The following is a 19,920-nucleotide window of genomic DNA, read 5'->3' as shown; positions in this document are numbered from 1 at the left end:
ACCAGCTCCCACAGGGCACATGCCCAGCCCCTCTCACCCTGCCTAACCAACCGATGCAGACCTGCTAACCTGAAATGAAACGGTTTCATGTAAAGATACTGATATGTGTGCTGCTGGGCCTCAGCCCATCCAGGAACTCTTCAGCGGAGAATCTTCAGTTGCTTTAAACGTGAAAAGTGAAACCAAAAAGCTGTGAGAGCTCAAAGCCATCAAAGGTCTGAAGGAGCAGCAGAGGACTGATCCCAGGAGAACCCAACAGCTGAATACCTCCCTGACAAGTAGCTGTACCTCAGGTACACCAGGCCCCAACACCCTCCCACAATCCCTATGGAAAGGAGTGGGGAAAACCACCACCTGGCATAAAGGCAGTGTTGCTCATCTGCAGGATGCTTTTGGCTGGTGAAGAGGAAAACCAAGAAAGCAACTTGTCTTCAAAGGAGAAACACTTGCCTTTTTCCTGTAGATATGACTGTTGCATTGGTGAGGGGACCAGCTGTGCAGTTACACTTCACATTCTGGGATGTTTATAGGAAAAGATGTACTTCATTCTAAGCTGTATAAATTAAACGCATCTCAAAGTCCATGTTCTGCATCTTTGGGCAGCACTCTCAGTCCAGCCAATTGGCAGACTTCTCATTTCAGAGATCAGCTGGTGAAACCAGTCCCAGGAAGTGACAGTTACAGGGCTTTCTCCTTGCCACCTAGATCTGTCTGCTAAATTCTGACTAGGGACACTGATTTGTCCAAGACTTCACAGTAAGTCCGTGCTGGGAAGATTCATACCAGTCTTGCATTTGTGTCCTTTCCTACTGCATTGTTGTCTCTTTCCTGTATTTCTGACTTTGTCAGTAACTGCTAAAAGATCACAAAGCAATGGATTACTTCTGCAAAGTGAGGGGAAAGTCAGGCTAAAATGGTACTGGTGGCCATATCACCACAGTACACTCAGACTGTACATTTCTTAGGGCAGGGACACTCTTCACTTTTCCTTTGGAGAGTGCATTTTCAGATACAACAGGAAATAAAAGCATGATCTTAGTAATGCACCAGTATCATAAGCATGCAAATGCTTCAGACAGATCTCAGAATAAAATACTTTACTACTTTGGTGTAAACAGGTGGAGAAACATAAGAACCAAATATGCAACCAGGAGTCAGTAAGATGACATTCATGAGGTGGTGGTACCACCTCCCTGGCTGTGTTAAGACTTGCAGCTAAGGGCATGCCTGTTTCCTAAGTCACACTGGCACATGTCGGTCCTTCCTGCAGAAGAACAAGGTAGTTTTGCCCTTCACTATGTTAAATGGCAAGAATGTCAGGCATTGGAACAGGCTGCCCAGGGCAGTGGTGGAATCACCATCCCTGGAAGTGTTCAAAAATCGTGTAGATGAGGCCTTCAGTGATACGGTTTAGTGGTGGCTTTGGCAGTGCTGTGGAATGGTTAGACTTAATCATCTTAAAGGTGTTTTCCAACCTAGGTGATTCTGTGTGTGAAGGAGCATTACCTGTCCAGGCACTATTTTACAGCTGCTTTATTTGAACAACAAAATGAAGAAATTGGTTCAGTCTGATCAGAAAGATGACCAAAGATCTTTCCAAAAGCATCAAACATTATCTTCCTTTGCAATTATTTGCAATAGCAGTCATTTCCTTGCCCCAGTTTTCTCCAGCCAAAGGCTCTGGGGCTGTTTTAGGCAGAAGATCTCTTTTATTTCCAAGTCACACCTGAGAGAAATTTGTCCAGTTCTCACAGGCAAGTTAGGCAGCATCAGCTGCCTGGCCTGGGGCGCTACTGGATCCCTGTCCCATCTGTATTGTCCCAGAGACACATATACAGATACATTCTGATCCTGAAATACTTGGCTCCATGGTCAAGCTGGCTTCTTGTCAGACAAGTAGGTTCTTAGTGCCTCTTCAAACATGCAGTTGAGTTTGCCAGCCCAGTCAGCTCTCTTAAGAATGAAAGCTGCAGTGCAAATAGCCAAATCCTGGCTTCCAGCCCACACAGTCCCAGCACTAGACACAAGATGTTTAACAGACTGTAAATAAAAGCCCGTAGACTACAATGGGCCCACTCCTTCTTCATTACACCCACAAATTCCAGTAATCTGGATAATCCCTCAGTCAAGAAAGAAGGAAATAAACTTGTGAAATACCAGTAGACAGTGATATGTTCATACAAGCCTCCAGGGCAACAGGGTCATTGTGTAGATGACTAATTTCTTAAGGTAAAACAAATTGGAGCACCTAAAGGAAACCAGCAAACACTTCTGTCCACTTTTTTGTTTAAAATTCTGGCGATAAGCATTCTCTGTGTAGCAGGATGTAGCTGGTACTCTTTGCCAAGTTCTGTGGACATTTTGAAACGCCATTTAATATGAAGCAGGCACCAGGTATCACAGCCTTAAGAGAAGAACAAACCCGTGGCCAAGATACGCTGATCTGATTTAGTTTTACGCTGTTCTGTGTATTTGTAGAGTTGTTAAACAACATCCTGGTATGCTAAAAGAACGCCCCAAAACAAAACAACAAACCCCCATCATTTTCATGACATTGAAAATTCTGTTTCCGGAGCACTTTTGTGTTTTTCTGCTTGGGGTTTGTTTTTTTTAATTCTGTAATCTCAGGTTTAGTAATTCCAAGAAATTTTGTATCAGCACACTGTGGGGGTCCCTTATTCAAACAGCGAAAGCCACTTGCTTCTTCTGTGCTGAAAATGTTCTTGCCAGTAAAAGCTATTTGGGTATGAGGGTTTTCTTTTTCGTCATTTGTGAACTTACTTACTCAGTAACTAGAGTTATATTAGATCAGAAATTTAACGTTGGTGTCACTCATTTGCCCCCTATGGAAGTGGTGGTAATGGCAATGTTGCAAAGACGTTCCATCAGATTTCTTTTAATAGTTCCTTACAGTGTGATTCACTTGAGAATGACTCAAGGATAATGAAAGGAAACAAAAGCCATTTTATGCATAAATTCTGGTATTTTCTGCCCTTTGCCCATAGTGTAGACGCCATGGAGTAGAAGCATGGAGGCTCCAGTGTATTATTCCCAGGACTGATGGAGGAACATGGTTTAGTTCTCACCTCAACAAAAAGCGATTCAAACTCCTTTCAGAAGAGACAGTAGGAAGAAAACATTAAAGATTGACTTGGCAAATGAGGAAGGGAAAACATGGGCAAGTTGCACTCCATCGGGAAAGGAGGAAAACCCATCATTTCATGAGTACTTTAGAGACCCGTTACCTTGTATGACTAGAAATATGCACAAGAGGGAAGAATGTATCCTTGCTACGTATCCTTGTAGTCCCCAAAACCAGAGGCAGCTAGGTGAGAGCACCAGCCACCAGGCTCAAGTTTCTCTCTCATTCTACTCAGTTTCTCTGCCCTGTGAAGCTCTCATCATCCTCTACAATATGGAGAAGCTTTGTAGGAAGAACTTAACCCTGCTTTGCATGCATATGGGTGATCTGTGGTTCCTTACACTCTAAATCTAAGTGAAAGTGTCAGTCCCTACCTCAGATTTCTCTCTGCTAACCCCAAAGATCTCATAACTTACAGGAAAGAGGACATGTGCAAGGTGGGAGGTGGCATCCTCCCAGCCACAAGCTTCAACCTGAAGTCTGAGAGTCTCAGACAAGGGATAAACCTGGAGTGAGAACCGCCCCGTCCTGCACTAGTGCTGGGCTGGTGTTCCCCAGGACAGGCAGCTGAGCTCCTGCAACTGTGCATGCTTTAAGGCTGTAAGCTAGAACTGGCAGCTGGAATTATCCAGGACCACGCACTATGAGCGGGATGCAGGCAGAGGAGGCTGAAGTATCTACTTGCAGCACCTCTCTGGTGCGGGAGGAAAGCTGGATCATGGCTGTCACTGGAGTATTGCCAGAGTAGTAATTTTTTCAAGGGCTACTATTTATGTTTTCCCCGCTGTGGTATTTTCACTTTCTCCCTCAAAACCACTCTGCAGCGTCAAGAGGCCAGTCATGTGGGAAAATGAATGTAAAGTCTGTTTTACTTTTGTGAATGGGCTTTTGAGCAGATGTTGTCAAGGGAATCCCCCTACAAGCCAGAGCTGGTTTCTGGTTTATTTTCTTCCCTTCACTCAGGCAGAAGGCTCACCCTCACAGCAGCCAGCCCAGCCTTGGGTGGAGTAGGTAAGCATGGTCAGGGTTAGCCTGGAGACCACCCCTCAGAAGAAGGTACTACTGGGTGTCTCCCAAAGAGGGCTTTTGCGGACCACTGGTGTCAAACACCAGGCTGCGGGGAGTCCTAGCTTTGGGTGGCCACCGTTCTCTGAGGTGGTGAGCTGCTGACATTTGTTCTCCCCCTAACCTGTGGGGCTCCCAAACCCGCCTGGATGCGTTCCTGTGTAAGCTGCTCCGTGTAGCCCTGCCGGAACAGGAGCTTGGATGAGACGCTCTCCAGAGCTCCCTTCCAACCCGGGCGCTTCTGTATGACCGCAGGTCAGCTCTCTAGCCAGCGGAGCTGAAGCTCCCCCTGCTGTACAAGCAACGCAACAACGCGTGCTGCAGCGCCTGCTGGAGCTGCACCCCGCCAACCAGAGCCCCGCTTAGCAGCATCACCTCGACCCCAGCTCCTCTTTGCCAGCAGCATTCAGCGAAGCAGCGCTTGTGAGTAAACGACAGAGCGCTCCTGAGTGAGGCACAGAGGGAGCGGAGGAAGGGCAGACGGCGTTTTTGTAAGAGGCAATGGGGGAGCGGGTGGGTGCTGCTTTTGAGTGCAGGGAAAGGAGAAGAGTTACAATGTGATGTCCTCATAACTGGACTATAAGAGTTCTGACATTTCTCTTGCTGATAGCTTTCTTTGCACATAGAAGACTATACCATTAAGTATTCTAATAAGGTATTCCAGATAAAAGGCCTTCAGCTGAGCTAGGAACAATCCTGAGGGATCTGTAGCTATGAACAGGAAAACCACCGCAGAGAAGTGCAAACAAAAATAAGAAACACAAGTAGAGCAACTTTTCCACCCATTGCAAAACCAGCTCCTTTTAAGCCACTGTGCTGTATAATGCATTCAAACAGTGCACTGTAAGCAGATAGATGTATTCTCTATTAGTTAAACCCTTGGTGATTGCAAGTGAAAGACTTCCTGTATTGAAGTGGATGCTCGAGACATGTCTTTCTTCTGTAAGGTTCACTTTGAAGTCTTAAAAGAATGGTCAACTCAGTCATTAAAATGCTGCCTCCTGTCAGGTTTTTACTCTGCAGATGTACTTCCAGCACTGGGGAGAGATAATTTCTCTCTTTTTTTTTTTTTTCAAATTTCAGTAAGTAGTTGTGGCTACAGGCATTAGAAAAGGAATATTCAGTTAGGTAATTAGTGAGGAAAATTTTGCATAGGAATTGAAGTAAAACCACACAGTTATTCCTAGCTGTGGAAGTTACACAGAGCAACTCCATTTTCACAGCTGGAATATTATTAAAAATACGTGAGGTAATTTCACCCAGTTTCCTATAGCCCACTAATTGTATTAGACCACACACTGTGTCTTCAAGGGCAGTATTGATCCTTGTCTTGACCCGACATCTCCAGGAGACTGAAAGTTTATCCTTCTCTTAGGTATGCTAATTAAGGTCTACCTTGGACTCCAGCAATTGATTCCTTTTTCGCCTTTTTTCCATTAAATACATCTTACTATGAACTGTTTCTTACGGTCTCAAGTTTTGCAAGAGCCTGTCCAGACCAGAACTGCAATGCTGGATCAAGAACGGTTCACTTTAGGCCGCTTGTGGCAAGCGGTATTTCAGCTCACCTTCCTCACAGCCCTCATCATGACAGCCTCAAGTGCCATTCACGCAAGCACAGCGTGGCCGTCCCACCGCCGCCAAGCCCAACGGCTATTGCCACGGCACTCCCAAAGGGCCGGGGAAGCCCTTTGCAGACCCTGCTGTCAGAACAACCCGGTGCCCCGCGGGGCCGCCCCGGGTGTGGCAGCCCTCGGCCGGACCCAACGCCCTCTCCCCGCCGCCGCCGCCGTTTAAACTGTTGGAGGTGTTTTAAACCGCGGCGAGCACCGCCATGAGCCGCCCGCTCCTCTTGGCGAGTCCCCGGACGCACGGCGCCGGCAGCGGCTCCGCCATAGCAAGGCCTCCGCGATGCGCACGCCGATGATGTGGTCGGTACGGCAAGCGGCGGGGCTCAGAGCACGTTCACACCATCTCCGGCGGCGCACGGCGGTAACGGAGCTGCGGGCCCCGCGATGCAGGTGAAGCTGTGCGGGGCGGTCGGCGGGCGGCTGGGGACGCTGGTGGGGCTGGGCAGGAGCGGGGCCGTCGTGCTGCCGCTGCCGGGATGCCTGCTCTACACGCGGACCGGGTCAGCGCCACACCTCACCCACGACACGCTGCAGACGGTCGGCGGCGTCCCCGCCGTGGCGCAGCTCACCCTGCCCACGCTGTGAGTATCGCGGCCCTGTCTGTTTGTCTGCGGGGCGGGCTTCTCGCTTCCCCGGGTGCAAGGCGAAATGCCGGAGTCTGCTGGCCCTTTGCTGCTTCCCCGTGGGAGGGGGGTGCAGTGATTTAAGGATGTAGAGGGCTGAGGGAACTGGGGATGGAGGGAAGGGGGGATGGTGGGGTGTGTGTTAGTCTGGAGGAGGCTCACGGGGGACCTTATCTTGTTCTACAACTGCCTGCAAAGATGATGGAGTGAGGTTAGTAATGCTACCCAGAAAATCCCAGCGTGATTTTGTGCTCTCCAGCAAGGCAGTGATCACTGGTCAGTGTGAGTAAAAGCTCTGCCTTTTTGCCACAGAATTATGAGTGCCCTGGTTTGTAAGATGTGATTCTTGAGCTCTGGGTTTAGTTCTGTCTGTCTCTGCTTTGTGGCTTGATAGCTGGATGGCAACTATCAGTGTCTAAACCAATGCAAGTTCAGACAGTGCGTAACTATGGGAAGCAGGAGCCTTAGTGATGAAACCACTGATCTTGTTTGCTTAGTTAATGTGTTTCTCTGTCTGGATGCAGGGCAGACATTCATGAGGTCCTGGAAGAATACAAAGAAGGAGCTGCAAAATTTATAGGTAAAATGTGTGTATTTGCTTGTATGTGTGGAGAGATAATGGAGGTGGATCTTGCTGGTGAATTTTTAGGCAGCACAGTAGGCAGAAAGATGTAGGTATAGGCTTTCCATGTTTTGGCATTTTCTTACTGAATGTGGCACTGAGGAAGACTTGAAATAGTATGTTGTCACTAGTATGGCCACAAATCCTTCAAACAGGCTACAAAAACAGGGAGTTTCCCTTTATTTATCTTTTTTTTTTTCTGTACCCAGTTTTCTACTTGGGAGCTTCTGCACTGACTAGGGTGGGCTTAGCCCAGAAGTTGACACTAGAACTGAAAGAGGTTTGACTGTAGCCCCAAGTCACAGCTGCAAGTGAATCTTGCCATGTACAATTTCTGACCTCTTTTGAGGAGAATTGGAAATTCTCATGAGAATGGCTTCCCTCATAGAGCTGTTCAGATACATTTCCTGAGAACATCTGTCTGCTCAAGTTGGCTTTTTCTGATTCGCATGAAATAGTTGTTTTCATCTAAAGAGGAAATCTTCATTCAGTATGAAGAAAAAACAGGCAAAGTGCTCCACATCAAATCAATTTCAGCGGGTGGATGCTTCTGCCGCTGAGCTGTTCCTGTTTTGAAAAGATGTTAGGGGAAGGACCCCATGAGCTCTGAGGAACTGAAGCAGCAGGTGGAGAAGCTCATTTTCCCCTTTCTTTGTTCCTGTCCCTTTAGCAGTTGCACTGTACTTGCTCCCTGTATTCTCCTTCCATTTTTTCACATTAAAGACTCAGTTTTAGGAATAAACTTGACTTTAGTTTGTCAAATATAAGACAGTCAACACTGCCATCACCCTCAGCTACTGCACCAAGCCCCAAGCCTTTGTGCTCTTCATTCCCTGTACTCCATTCCTGGAGCAGTTCCTGAATGAAATCTTTATCTTAACACCTCGTTGACAAGAATGAGTAAAGCAGCAGTTCTTACCTTTGTGACTGTCCTGGGTTTTTCCTGTGGTTGTTGTAACTGCCCATACTATGCCACAAAGATCACTGTTATCAGGCTGCTGTGGCAAAGGAGCCTGAATGGACAGTGAATGCGGGTTAGCATCTTGTGAATATCTGTATCATAGCCTGTATTTATGTCTGGGAAGGTAGCTCAGGGAACTGGAGGATGATCAACCAAGTCAAGAAACTTCTCTGGGATGCTTTAGCTGTCTGCGTGTCTCAGGCTGCACTGGGTATAGAGTAAACCCTGTCAAAGTGGTGTCATGTCTTTAATTTCTGTAATTTATAATCAGTTCTTTGTATAGAATGTGGCAGACTTTGCAAGAAAAAACTTTGTGTTGCCAATGCTGAGGTGTTCTTATGAATGTTTTGTACGTGTCCATTGCACATACATTCTGAATGTGTAAAATAATGTGAATTATTACAATTTTTTAAAATGATAGGACAAGGGGTGATGGGTTTAAACTTAAACGGGAAGTTCAGATCAGATATAAGGAAGAAGTTCTTTACTGTGAGGATGGTGAGGCCCTGGCATAGGTTGCCCAAAGAAGTGGTGAATGCTCCATCCCTGGCAGTGTTCACGGCCGAGTTGGACAGAGCCTTGAGTGACACGGTCTAGTGCGAGGCATCCCTTTCCGTGGCAGGGGATTGGAACTGGATGATCCTAAGGTCATTTTCAGCCCAAACCACTCCATAATTTTTGTCCTATATACAGACACCAAGCTTTTTTTTCCTTTTAAAGCACATCAAACTTTTGGACATGCATTGCATTATGTGAGCGAAGTTATGGCTTGGATTCTAAAGGAAGTTTGCTTGCTCCCAACTTGCAGTAAACTTTGACAGCTTTGGGACAACTTACTGCTTCAAGAAAAATTAAAAACCTCTTTCTCTGAAACTTCTTGGAGGCTTCACCAATTTTCGTGACTATCTGTGAAGTGAAAACTGTATGTCATTGGAACAGGCTATCTAGCTTTCTGGCATTTGAAGCGCCCAAAGTGGCAGGGATTATAAACTTACTTGTGTAGCTGATCTGCTGTCTTGCTATATGCTGTTGTTCATTAAAAGTTCTAGGCTTGAGATTGTTGCTCACTTTAGATTATGTCAGATGTCTCCGATATATCAGTTGAGTGGTCAAGCAAGTCAGTTGTTTGGTCTGTCAAATTTTAATAGCAGGAGTATTAATCAAGAAGAAATACAAAAAACTCTCAAAGGAGCTGTTGAGGTTGCAGAGTCAAAGGGTGTTATTTGATGGTGTATCCTGATGCTGCACTCTCCTCCCTGCAGCTAATAAAGCTGGGGAAAAAGCCTGCCTTCTTTGGTGCTGAGAGATCAAATTAACACTTATTTTCTTTGTCAGAATGAATGTATTTATGTGTGTGAGAATACCCTGTTCCCCTTTTGCAAATTTACAGACCATTAGCTTTGTTTTGGTTCATGAAACTCTACTTTGTTCTTTGTTTCCAGGTATGCCAGAGAAGGTGCTGTACTGCTCCCTTCATGATCCCGTCACTCCCTGTCCATCTGGCTACAACACTAACAAGGTATAGTAACTGTAAAGAATTGAAAGGTCCACTTAAAGTTCCCAAAAGAGAGCTGTCAGTCCTCCCCTTGGCTGGGTGGGTCGACTTAGCCACAAGATTTTTTTATGCTTTGTATAAATACTTGCACAAAGAGGAACATCGTTACATGTTCATACCTCCAGCTAAATAAAGCTGGACATTTTCTTACTTGACGGGATGTTCCTTGAACAGTTAAGTGGCAACTCAGATAGAAAGGAGAGCTCTGGACTCCTATACTCTTGTGGTTAATATGGTGGTGAAAAAAAAAATCCATGTATTTTAGCTTATATGTTGTACAAGCTTATGATAGTGCCACTGATAAGCAGTAAATCTGAACTTCCATGTGTGTGTTTACAATCTGCTACAGGCCCACAGAGGGGCAGATCTTAGTATTTTGCAGGAAGGTAGCTCAGCAGTTCAGGAGTGCATAGTGCTGTGGATGTTTGCCCATTCCATGCCACAGGCACTCATGTTCTCTGTGCAATCCACATGCTGCTTGCTGCCTGACACAACTTTGGCTTGGAGGAGCCACTCCTGGCACCTGCACAGTGCCAAGGCCAGTTTGGGTGCCATCACACTGGGTCACTGAATGACAGGGGGTAAGGACTGTCATCCAGCTGTCAGTGTATACTCTTTCTGTTGGGAACCAGGCTGAGATCTGTCTTGCTGTAGGAAAGGAGTCATCTGAAGCTTGTCTCAGTGTTGTGCAGTGGTGAGGTGATGTCAGCAATCTAAACCTGGAGGATGCAGGTTTGATCGGTTTCATGTTTTGAAGCCGATAAAGATTTTTGTCACCCTGCTGCAAGGCATTCAGCAGCTAGATTTACACTGACAAATACTTCTGAGAGCTTTTTGAAAGCAGTGGGATAGAAGGCTTTGGTTTCTGTGCCAGAAAGCCTGACACAGGCTGGATTTAAGTACTCAGAGGGTAATGCTCAGTTCTGTAAGCCACATGGCTGTTTTATTTATGAAAGCAGCTGTTCTCCTCTGGAGAGCAGAATGAAGGTAAGTAGACTTGATTACATTCTGTGCCCTTTGGCTCAAACAGTTCTGGCTTTCCTCTGTCTGCCTTCACCAGCTGTTCCTCGATGCTCTCACATAAGAGGCAGCAGGTACTAACTGGCCAACACGCTGCTACAGAACAGTGTAGAGCTGCTGCATTCCAGTTAGTCTGCAGGTTGTAATTTGGGATCTCCCCCTACCTTGGAGACTTCTGCCTGTTTCTTTGTTACTCAAGTTCTGTGAAATTGGCTGATGAGGCCAGAAGTAATCAGGAGAGATGGATGGATGGATGGGTAGCTGGATAGATGGTTGTACAGCAGATATGTAGTGCAACCCATTTGTGTTTTTTTTTTTTGTGAAGACCAAAAGGGAATTGCTCTGTGCATTTTTTTTTTTTTTTGCATCAGTTTATCAAATTCAACTTGTTGTTAGTATGCGTGAGAAATGCATTGCTGAATTTGTCTGGCATAGGCTAGGAGAATGCTTTTAAACTCTCAAGTCCCAAAAAAGTCCCTATAACACTTCAAGCTATAAGCTATTTATGATAGCTGAAAAAGGTTCCTCATTTAAAAATGAGCTAAACAGGGATGAAAAGAGCTAACTTCTAAAGGGCTCAAGCACAATGCTTAATCTACTTCAATTCTCCTTTAAAATTTGGGAGCAGCAGTGTCACAAGTCTAGCAGTAATACAACAAAAGCAATCATAGAACCATAGCATCATGGAATGGTTCTGTAGGGTTAGTAAGGACTTTAAGATCATCTAGTTCCAACCGCCTGCCATGGGCAGGGGTGCCTCACACTAGACCATGTTGACAAAGGTGCTGTCCATCCTGGCCTTGAACGCTGCCAAGGATGGAGCATTTACTGCTTCTCTGGACAACCTGTTCCAGTGCCTCACCACCCTCACAGTAGAGAACTTCTTCCTTACATCTTAACTGAACTTTCCCTGTTTAAACCCATCACCCCTTGTATTAGTGCTACAGCCCCTGATGCAGTCCCTCTCCAGCGTCCAAGCTGCATTCAAAAGTTAATTCCAGGTTCTGCAGAGTGGGATAAAACATGCATAGTTACAGTGGCTGCAGTAACATTCTGTGGCTCTGCATGGTTAGTGAATTGAATGATGCTAGCCCAGAGGTGTTGAAGTAACATAACCTCTCTGCGAAGGTGCTCTTGTCTTGCTTTAAAATCGTTTGAGTGTAGCATGGAGTAACAATATGTGATGGAGGCCCATGTGTGCATGCAGAAGGGAAGATGCGTGAGGAGACCGAGAAGACTGTGAAATCCTAATGAGTACCTGCCATTTCTTGCACTGTCTCTAAAAGTTGTGTGTTTCTGTTTTGCTTGGTATTTCAATCTCTTCTTAAGTGGCTGGATTTGGGACCAGAATCCAAATAACGTTGGATTCTAAGGTTAAATTGCCTAACCTTTTGTATTCTTCTCTGTGTCTGTGTGCTTGATACATACATGTGTATTCGCACAGGTGGTATGAATTCACTGCTCAAAAGAGGAAATAGTTTATTGGTTTTGCATTATGTACAGAAAACTAGTGAACTGTAATTCCTATTGTATCCTTTTCTGATTTTGAGAGATTACAACATAAGTTTGATGGGAATTAAATCTTTTCTTCTTTTTATTTTTCCAATTCTGCCACTAATTTGGGTGATGATAGGCCATATGCTCTATCCCAGAGACTTTCAAATATGTGGAGAATTACTGTGTTGAGTGTTACGGTTTCATCAAAGCGTATCCCAGGCATCCCAGTTAAGTAATTTATCTCCTTTCACTCATTGTGCCAAATGCAGCTGATTACCTGAGCCATGGTCCTGGAGAGCTTGTCTATGAAGTATCATTCCAATATCTGGTGTTTCACCAGACCAGTTCCTTCTCTGCTCTGACTCTTACAATCTGTTAACTTTTGCATCTAACATTCATCCCTGTTTGTCCTTGACAGACAGTGTCCCTGTGGGGAAGCTCAGGGCGCATGGAAATCACAGCTTCCAAGTTCATGGATATGCAGCGGGCTATCCAGCCAGATTGGTTCCAGTGCATCTCTGATGGAGACACCATTGCTGGAGAAGCTGGTAGAAAAAGGGCCAAGAAGTCTGTGGATAGGTCGCTTTCCTTCCTGGATGCATGCCTTCAGATGCTAGAAAAATCACCGGTAAGGTCCCCGAAATATGGGGCTGCTTTTTGGTCTGTGCTGCATCTTTGAATAGTCCCAGGATGTGATTTAGTAGGAAATCGTGTCACACAGATGTATCGGAGAGTGCCCAGGTGAGAGTCCTGTGTGAGGTATAACCAGTAGCACTGTGAAGTTTCCTTCCTTTAATAACTTGCCTCCTGCACCAGGATACCCATAGAAAATAGAATGGTTGGGGTTGGAAAGGACCTTAAGTTTATCCAGTTCCAGCCCCTCTGCCATAGACAGGGATACCTCACACTAGACCATGTCACCCAAGGCTCTGTCCTGCCTGGCCTTGGGCACTGCCAGGGATGAATATTTACTAGTTGAGGAGAGTTATTTAACTTTTTCCTGCTTTTGGACTGTAGTGCATTTGTTTTACTTCCCTTCGTGTTAGATACGTGAGCAAAGGTTTCTCATTCAGATTGAGGAAACCCATCTTTTTGCTCCGAATTTCAGTTCCAAGTGAGGGAGAACTTGCTAAAATTTGCCAGTGCCATTCTTCATTTCCTCCAGCAGTTTTGAAATTTCCCTCCCTTTTGGTGAGAGGGAACATACTAAGTCTGTACTACAAAGGAAAATGGGTCACAGGAGCTGATATTAGTATCCCCTGAAAGGCAGTTAATTGTGAGATCTAGTGTCTGACAGCCAGGATAGTGGCACCTGCTTTGTTTTCTGTACTGACACATGTAATGCTGAGAGGCTGTCTATAGAAAGCCATGTACAAAGATCATCTGTGGTTATTGCCTTCTATAGAGAGGTGGGATGGCACCAAAATTCTCAGGGAATCAAAACTGACAGTGTCATGGTAAGGAGCGTAATCTTGTCTCTGAATCCTTTTTCTACCTTACACTTGGACTTCACAGTGTTATGTGGGGAATAGTCATACATAATGTGAAATGCTGTGCTTCTGCTAAGTTCCTGGGAATGTGGGGCTTAAGTGGTTGGCATGTGGAGTCTGGGCTGTGAGATGTCTTGCATGTCTTTGGCAGAGGACGCTCTAACACTTGTAGCTTTCTCCTGGGCCAGGAACTACAAAGAAGTGTAATGTTCGGGGCAATTGAAGGTGGAGATGTCTTGGAAGAGAGGCTCAGATCAGCTAGGGAGACTGCCAAGCGACCTGTGGGTGGCTTTCTGCTAGATGGCTTCCAGGGATGTGCCATGGCCAAGGAGACCAAGTTGAAACTCATAGCTTCTGTCACAGCAGAGTTGCCAGAGGATAAACCAAGGTAAGCTGTATGGGAAACATCCCAAGAAGTCCCATCTGTCCTATTATGAGGAGCATATACAGGCTGCTGTGCAATATCACTGTATTGTACTGCTTCCTGTATGTGCGAGGCTGCATAAGTTCTACCAGTGTCAGGCTGCAGTCTTCAAACCCTGTTTCAGTTTTTAGCTGCAACTGGCACCAAGCTGTGCCTGCACTGTGGGTTTTGGGTTTTAGTATTCCCCATATTTACAGAACAATCAAGATTTTTAGCTCAAGTGATTTTACATTTTAGGAGGAATTGCAGGTATTATATGTCTGGACTGCTTGCATTTGGCTTCTGAGGCTGTGGTTTACTTGCAGTTCAGTTCAAACAAGAACTTTATTACCAATGTATTTTACAGGGACCTCTTCTCAGAAAAACTCATGTTTCCAGTTCTCTCTTATGTGAACTAGAGGAGAGAAGGGAGGGCTGCTTACAGAACCAGTGAGTGCTCACACGGTCTTATGGCAGCCAGCTCTAACTTATTACCTAAGAAACTGAGCCTGTGAGTTACCAGAGGTGGTACAACCTGGCCCAAACCAATTGTATTCTCTGCTTGGAATGGCATAGTGTAGGGATCATTGTGTATTCTAAGGTGCAAGTTCTGTCCATAAGATTGATGCCAGAGACTGGACAGGAGGGGCAGCTTTCTTGACTCTTAAAAATGACTTAACAGTAATTAAAGACTTTCGGAAAATATGCACTAGTATTTTCTCGTGATTCAGAAGGGGGGGAGGAGGGGATGTTCCTTAGCATTGGGTTGAGCTTGCTGTCTTTTGCATGGGTTGCTCTTACAGGAGCAGCTGCAACAGAAGTAGCATGGCTGTCTTTTTTCATCATTTCCTGAAGAGAGTGACTCAGGCCCCATTGTCTTTCTGCTGCCTTCTGCACTGCTTTGACCTAACAGTGTTCAAAATGCAATTAAATGCAAAAGCATGTGCCTGGTATTGCAGCTTGTTCATGCTTAGTGGTACCTGGGGTTTGAAGTTTCCTGATAATTACAAGGCTCGCTGTGTTGTTGCCATGCTGTCTGGTTTTGCTGCTTAAAAGATCCCCTGGGAGCATTAAGAGTCCAATCTGCTCAGGTAACCTCAGTGGCTACCAGTGCATCTGCTTCATCTATCAAATAGTTTGCTTGCCTGGTTAAGACAAGTGTTTCTGACCTCTTTGTAGGAAGAAAGCTGGTTACCCCTAAGGGGTCTTGTAAGTATTTCAAGTGAATTTCAGACAGTCCTGCTCTCCTGAATCACCCTTGCCATTCTGGCTGGAGAAGTTGTTTCACAGCTGTGTTCTACCCCAAAAATGAAATTCTCTAGAAGATAAATGCTTCCTATGCTTCACCCAAGAAGTGACTGATTTTTGTGTGATGGTGAAATGATCTTACAAATGTACTCTGAGTCCTGTCATGTACCTAAAGATGCTGCAGCTTCTTATTAAAATTTATTTCACTTTTCAGTACCCTTGCAAGAGCAAATGTTTGTCATTACCTTGGCAAAGATAAGTTTTAGCAAGGGTTTGGATCATATATGCAGAGCTACTGTGTTAACTATTAAGTATAATTTTTTTTCTGTGCTGCTAGAGCCTGAAACGCAAGACACCCATGCTGTAAACTTCTCCTGTCCTTATTCTGTGCTCACAAATATAATTGGAGTAGTTAGAAGAGTGATTAAAAGTGGCATCTTGTGACTTCATTTTATCCTGTGTATTTTCCTCATTATCTGTTTAGATCATTGCCCTGCATTAGCTTCTACTGTTGTCAGCCCAGCCATGCACCTGCAGGAGTGCAGGGCCTGCTCTGTTCTCTTCTGTTTCACCGACCCTCGGGGAAGCTGCCAGCTAAATTTGGCTAACAGCAGGATCCCTGTTACCAGTGATGGCAATCCAGCTGGGCTCTTCCTGGCTCTTAATGCCATGTCCTAGGAGATGTTACAGCCCAGGTTTTTGGACAAATCATTTGAGCAGGTAGAGTGTAAAGAGGAGGGAGGAAGAAAGCAAGGAACTTTTCTCTTTCCAGTGACATTTGTCATTAGTGCATTCTCTTCCAGGCAGTTCTCCAAGTGCTATATGATGTCTGTCACCTGGAGGACTTGTATGTTTGACCAGCCATCTCCTGCTGTCCCTGCTGCTCTTGTCAGAACTTTTTAGAGGTTCTCCTAAACAGTTACCAGGCAAAGGGGTCCACGTATCTGGAAACTGGTAGTTCCCTGCGGCACAAGCATGACTAAGGAAAATACCTGTTCTATGACATACATGCTAGGGGAATTTTGAATCTGGGTGTTTTTGTATATGTACTTCAAACATCATGGACACAATGAGGTTTTTCTGCAGTAAATGAAGGATTACTGATGTCTTCCAAACGGCAGATAAAGAAAAGCCTGTTATGTACTGGATAAATTGGAAGTGGAGAACTGGAAGCACACAGTGATGACTGTTGTATACACTTGCCTTCTGGTTAGCAGTTGCAAGGATAAGCTACATGTGCTGCACATATGTCTTTTCCTTCAGGTACTTGTTTGCTTTCTAGACAGAATATTCTAGATTTGTCTTCTTGTGTGTGTCTTACAGACTCATCCATGGTGTAGGCAAACCAGATGAGGTGCTTGAGTGCATTGAAAGGGGCGTGGACATTTTTGAGAGCTTCTTTCCCTTCCAAGTGACAGAGCGAGGCTGTGCCTTGGTTTTCAGTTATGACTGCCATCCAGATCCTGAAGCAACAGGTAAGCTCCTTCATGGTCGTTACAGTTTTTACTGTATCAGCCAGTATTGTGAGAAGCATAATTCATGCTTTGGTGGAATCTATACTAGAGGATTTTGTTCCTGAAATAAGTGAAGTAACAACTGGACAAACTGGGATTCCACTGTCAAGTATTGCTTTTGAAGGTGGGATATTTTGACGGGAACTTGAGGCTTCCACTTAGGATCTGAATGATTAACCAGAATTATGTCTTAAACATTTACTGAATAGAGAAGTTTCTGTTCTACACCATTGGCAAATGTTCTATTACTGTTAGCAGTGAAGGCTGGACCTGTTAAGTGGAGATCCAAGATACTTGATCTCTAGAATTAACTGAGTATGTATCTGTTTAGATGATGTATTTTTAAAGTCATTTAAGTCCCCAACAGAAGTTAGGGATTCCAGTTCTTTGGGCAGCTTTCCTCTCTGGCCTTGTATTTGATAGTTCCTATCAAAACAAAAAGGAGCTGTTCATAACTCATTACCTGGTTGCTCTGTAAGATGGGAGCATGTGTATCACCCATTAAAGCATCTATAAAATGTTTTTCAAGCAGCTGTTTTGGTTTTGCTTATGAAGTGTTTTTTAATACAGAAAAAACATTTTACATTTTTCCTCCTGGGTAGCATATAGCAGCTTTTCATGACTGGATAATTCAAAACCTGAATAGAATGGAACATCTTGATTCTTTGTGCTTGCTGCTGGTTTTTTAACCCTTCTTTTTGTTTTTTATTCTTTACCTTGTCTCACCTTATTCTTAAATTAGAAGATTCTGGGTAAGGACAGAATCTGTTCTGTGTCTGTTTAACACTCAGTGGACATGGATTGTGCAAAACCCTAATATTGATGTGTCCAGATAACGTCTCCTGCTTAAGAACAAACCTAAAAATGCAAACCTACAAAATTATATGGTGAGTTTTTATTTTTAAAACAGACTGCTGTAAGGCAGATGTGGAATCTAAATTTTCTGCATTAGTGCTACCAGCCTCTTTTGATTGCCACTGTTTTCAAGAAAAGAAAAAGGGCATCTTTTTGAGCCTGATGACAGCATGGAGTGTAGAATGGGTGAATGCAGATGAATTGCCTGTCTAACATAATCTCAATAAAATGACTTTGTTCAGGTGATTGCAATCTATCCAGCATGCAGTTCAGACTGGAAGTGTCTTTGACATTTTATTAAGAATGCAGCTTAGTAAAGCAGCAAAAGGTTACACTGTTGTTTCAGATCTAACTCTTCATTAGGTTTAGTAGATAAGTTTTCACTTGCCTCTCTATGTTTTAATCATCTAAATTGTATTTGTGTTAACTAACCTATGCTAATTAAGGAAAATCAGTTGCTTACCATAGGAAGGAGGTGGAAACTTGGGGTGGGAGTTTTCAGCCGTTAAGCGAGTAGCAGAAACACCTACTTTAAGGTTGTTACCCTTCCTCTGCCCTTCCTGTCCATAAAAGGCTGTTGTCTTGATTTATAACAGTTTTCATGCAAAATGGTGCCCAGGACCTGGAGAAGAATGGTGCTGAAGAAGACCAAGGTGAAATCTCCAAAGCTGACCCAGAAATGACACCATTTGAAATATGTCTAAAGGACAAAAGGTACGTGAGTTTGTGAGGAGGGTACATACAGCTGTATCACTAAATATGATGCTTTTGTCCTCTGTGTTTGATGGCATGTGGTCAGTAGCTGGATGGGAGACTTTATAAAACATGAAGCTGCTGAGGGCAGTACTTCTGGACACATGAGTGGAGAGTGTTGGATAAGCATTATAGCTTGTGATCAGGCATCAGTGTGTGGCTGGAAGCACTGACTTTTGCTTGACCTAAAGCTGGGGATTTTCTTACCATTTATCCAGCAGACATACTGTGGTCATAACTATGTTCCAGCTGAATGGAATGACAGTAGGCTCACAAAGGTTGTCTGGGGATTGTTCTGGACTTCCAAATCTAACATGGGTCATCTTGAGATGCTAGATTTTATATAAACCATGGAGAGCCTTTCTGACTCTGGGCAGCTGGAGAGCAATTATGCAGTTTCTGGATACTTACAAAAACTTAGGACATTGTTACCATGTGTTCTTCCTTCTCTTTTACACAGCTACCATTAGGCTCCGTAGACAACTGTGTTACTTTGCTCAATCCTCTCTCCACTTTGAGAATGGTGCATCTCACAATAGAGGGGAGGGAATACAGTTTTGATAGTTTTTTCTTTCATAGACTGATAGGTAGTGAGGTGTGTCTTGCACTGCAGCTTTGCTGTCAGGGAAGACATTAGATAAGGGCTCTCTCTGCTGTTAGCTGTGGTATAGTCAAAAGTCATCCTCTGACTTAGCTGTGTGGCATTTTTGGTTCTGTAGTAAGTTCTGGCATGATACTTGAAGTCCTACCTGCCAGTAGAGCTGGTCTTGAATGTCAACACATCTTACAGCAGCTGGATTCAGGCCCTCAAGACTGTCAGGCTCAGGTCCCTGCAAAAGGCCATATAGTAGCTGGATACCCTATTGCTTAAACGGGTCTTCTTTCCTTTGATGTAATCCAACATTGCTTCCTCCTTAGATACCAAGATGATTTTGGTCCTGTGCTGGAAGGATGCACGTGTTACTGTTGTCAAAGGCATACTCGCGCCTATGTCCATCACCTCCTCGTGACCAATGAGCTGTTGGCTGGTGTTCTGCTCATGATGCACAATTTCCAGCACTACTTCAGTTTCTTCAGTGCCATACGGGATGCTTTAAAAGACAATAAACTGCATCAGCTGAAAGAGTTTGTCTTCAGGCAGGCGCTTCAAAGCCCAGCAAATGCGAAGCCAGGCCAGTGACTTCAGAGAGCATAGCGGAGGATGCAGGCTACATCCTTATCTAGTGAGACTGTGCTAAGGTGGACTGCCAGCAGGGTCACCTGGATCTATTAGTAGTTAAATGCCTGCTTTTCTGGAGGGAACCGAAGGAGACGTTTGAAGAAGATCTCTCTTCTGTGGAGAAGGAAGGTCTTACTCAAACATCCCTTTCAGTTAATTGGCTTAAGTGTATTATTGGGGTACAGAAAAGACTGAATAGCTCACAAGACCAGGATGGATAGCTTTGTTTTCAGTTACTCACTGTTGGCTTTCATGTGGAAGGACAGAATTATTGAACTTGTGACTGAAGAAGCAGCAGGCTGAGAAATTGGGGCTGTTCAGG

At 44.6% G+C, this 19,920-nt stretch overlaps 1 protein-coding gene across 2 annotated transcripts in view; it reads left to right on the top strand.

The window, feature by feature from the left end:
• QTRT2 (queuine tRNA-ribosyltransferase accessory subunit 2) overlaps window positions 1-19,920 on the top strand; it is a 20,626-nt gene extending 706 nt beyond the window's left edge. Inside the window, exons 1-8 of one of the 2 annotated variants that reach the window (XM_062602037.1) lie at window positions 6,142-6,419; window positions 6,986-7,041; window positions 9,487-9,563; window positions 12,535-12,744; window positions 13,795-13,994; window positions 16,581-16,732; window positions 18,223-18,340; window positions 19,298-19,920. In XM_062602037.1, the coding sequence (XP_062458021.1) occupies window positions 6,223-6,419; window positions 6,986-7,041; window positions 9,487-9,563; window positions 12,535-12,744; window positions 13,795-13,994; window positions 16,581-16,732; window positions 18,223-18,340; window positions 19,298-19,559 (1,272 nt within the window). In that variant the 5' untranslated portion in view covers window positions 6,142-6,222 and the 3' untranslated portion in view covers window positions 19,560-19,920. Of the gene's footprint in view, window positions 1-6,141; window positions 6,420-6,985; window positions 7,042-9,486; window positions 9,564-12,534; window positions 12,745-13,794; window positions 13,995-16,580; window positions 16,733-18,222; window positions 18,341-19,297 lie in introns of those variants that run through there. The other variant, XM_062602038.1, reaches the window with a different exon arrangement.

The sequence above is a fragment of the Pezoporus occidentalis genome, unplaced genomic scaffold (genome assembly GCF_034315485.1).
Source record: "Pezoporus occidentalis ecotype Australia unplaced genomic scaffold, CSIRO_AGI_Poc_V1 ctg74, whole genome shotgun sequence".
Classification (NCBI taxonomy): Eukaryota; Metazoa; Chordata; class Aves; order Psittaciformes; family Psittacidae; genus Pezoporus; species Pezoporus occidentalis.
Note: the sequence above shows the minus strand (reverse complement) of the source record. Positions and strands in the feature narration are given on the sequence as shown.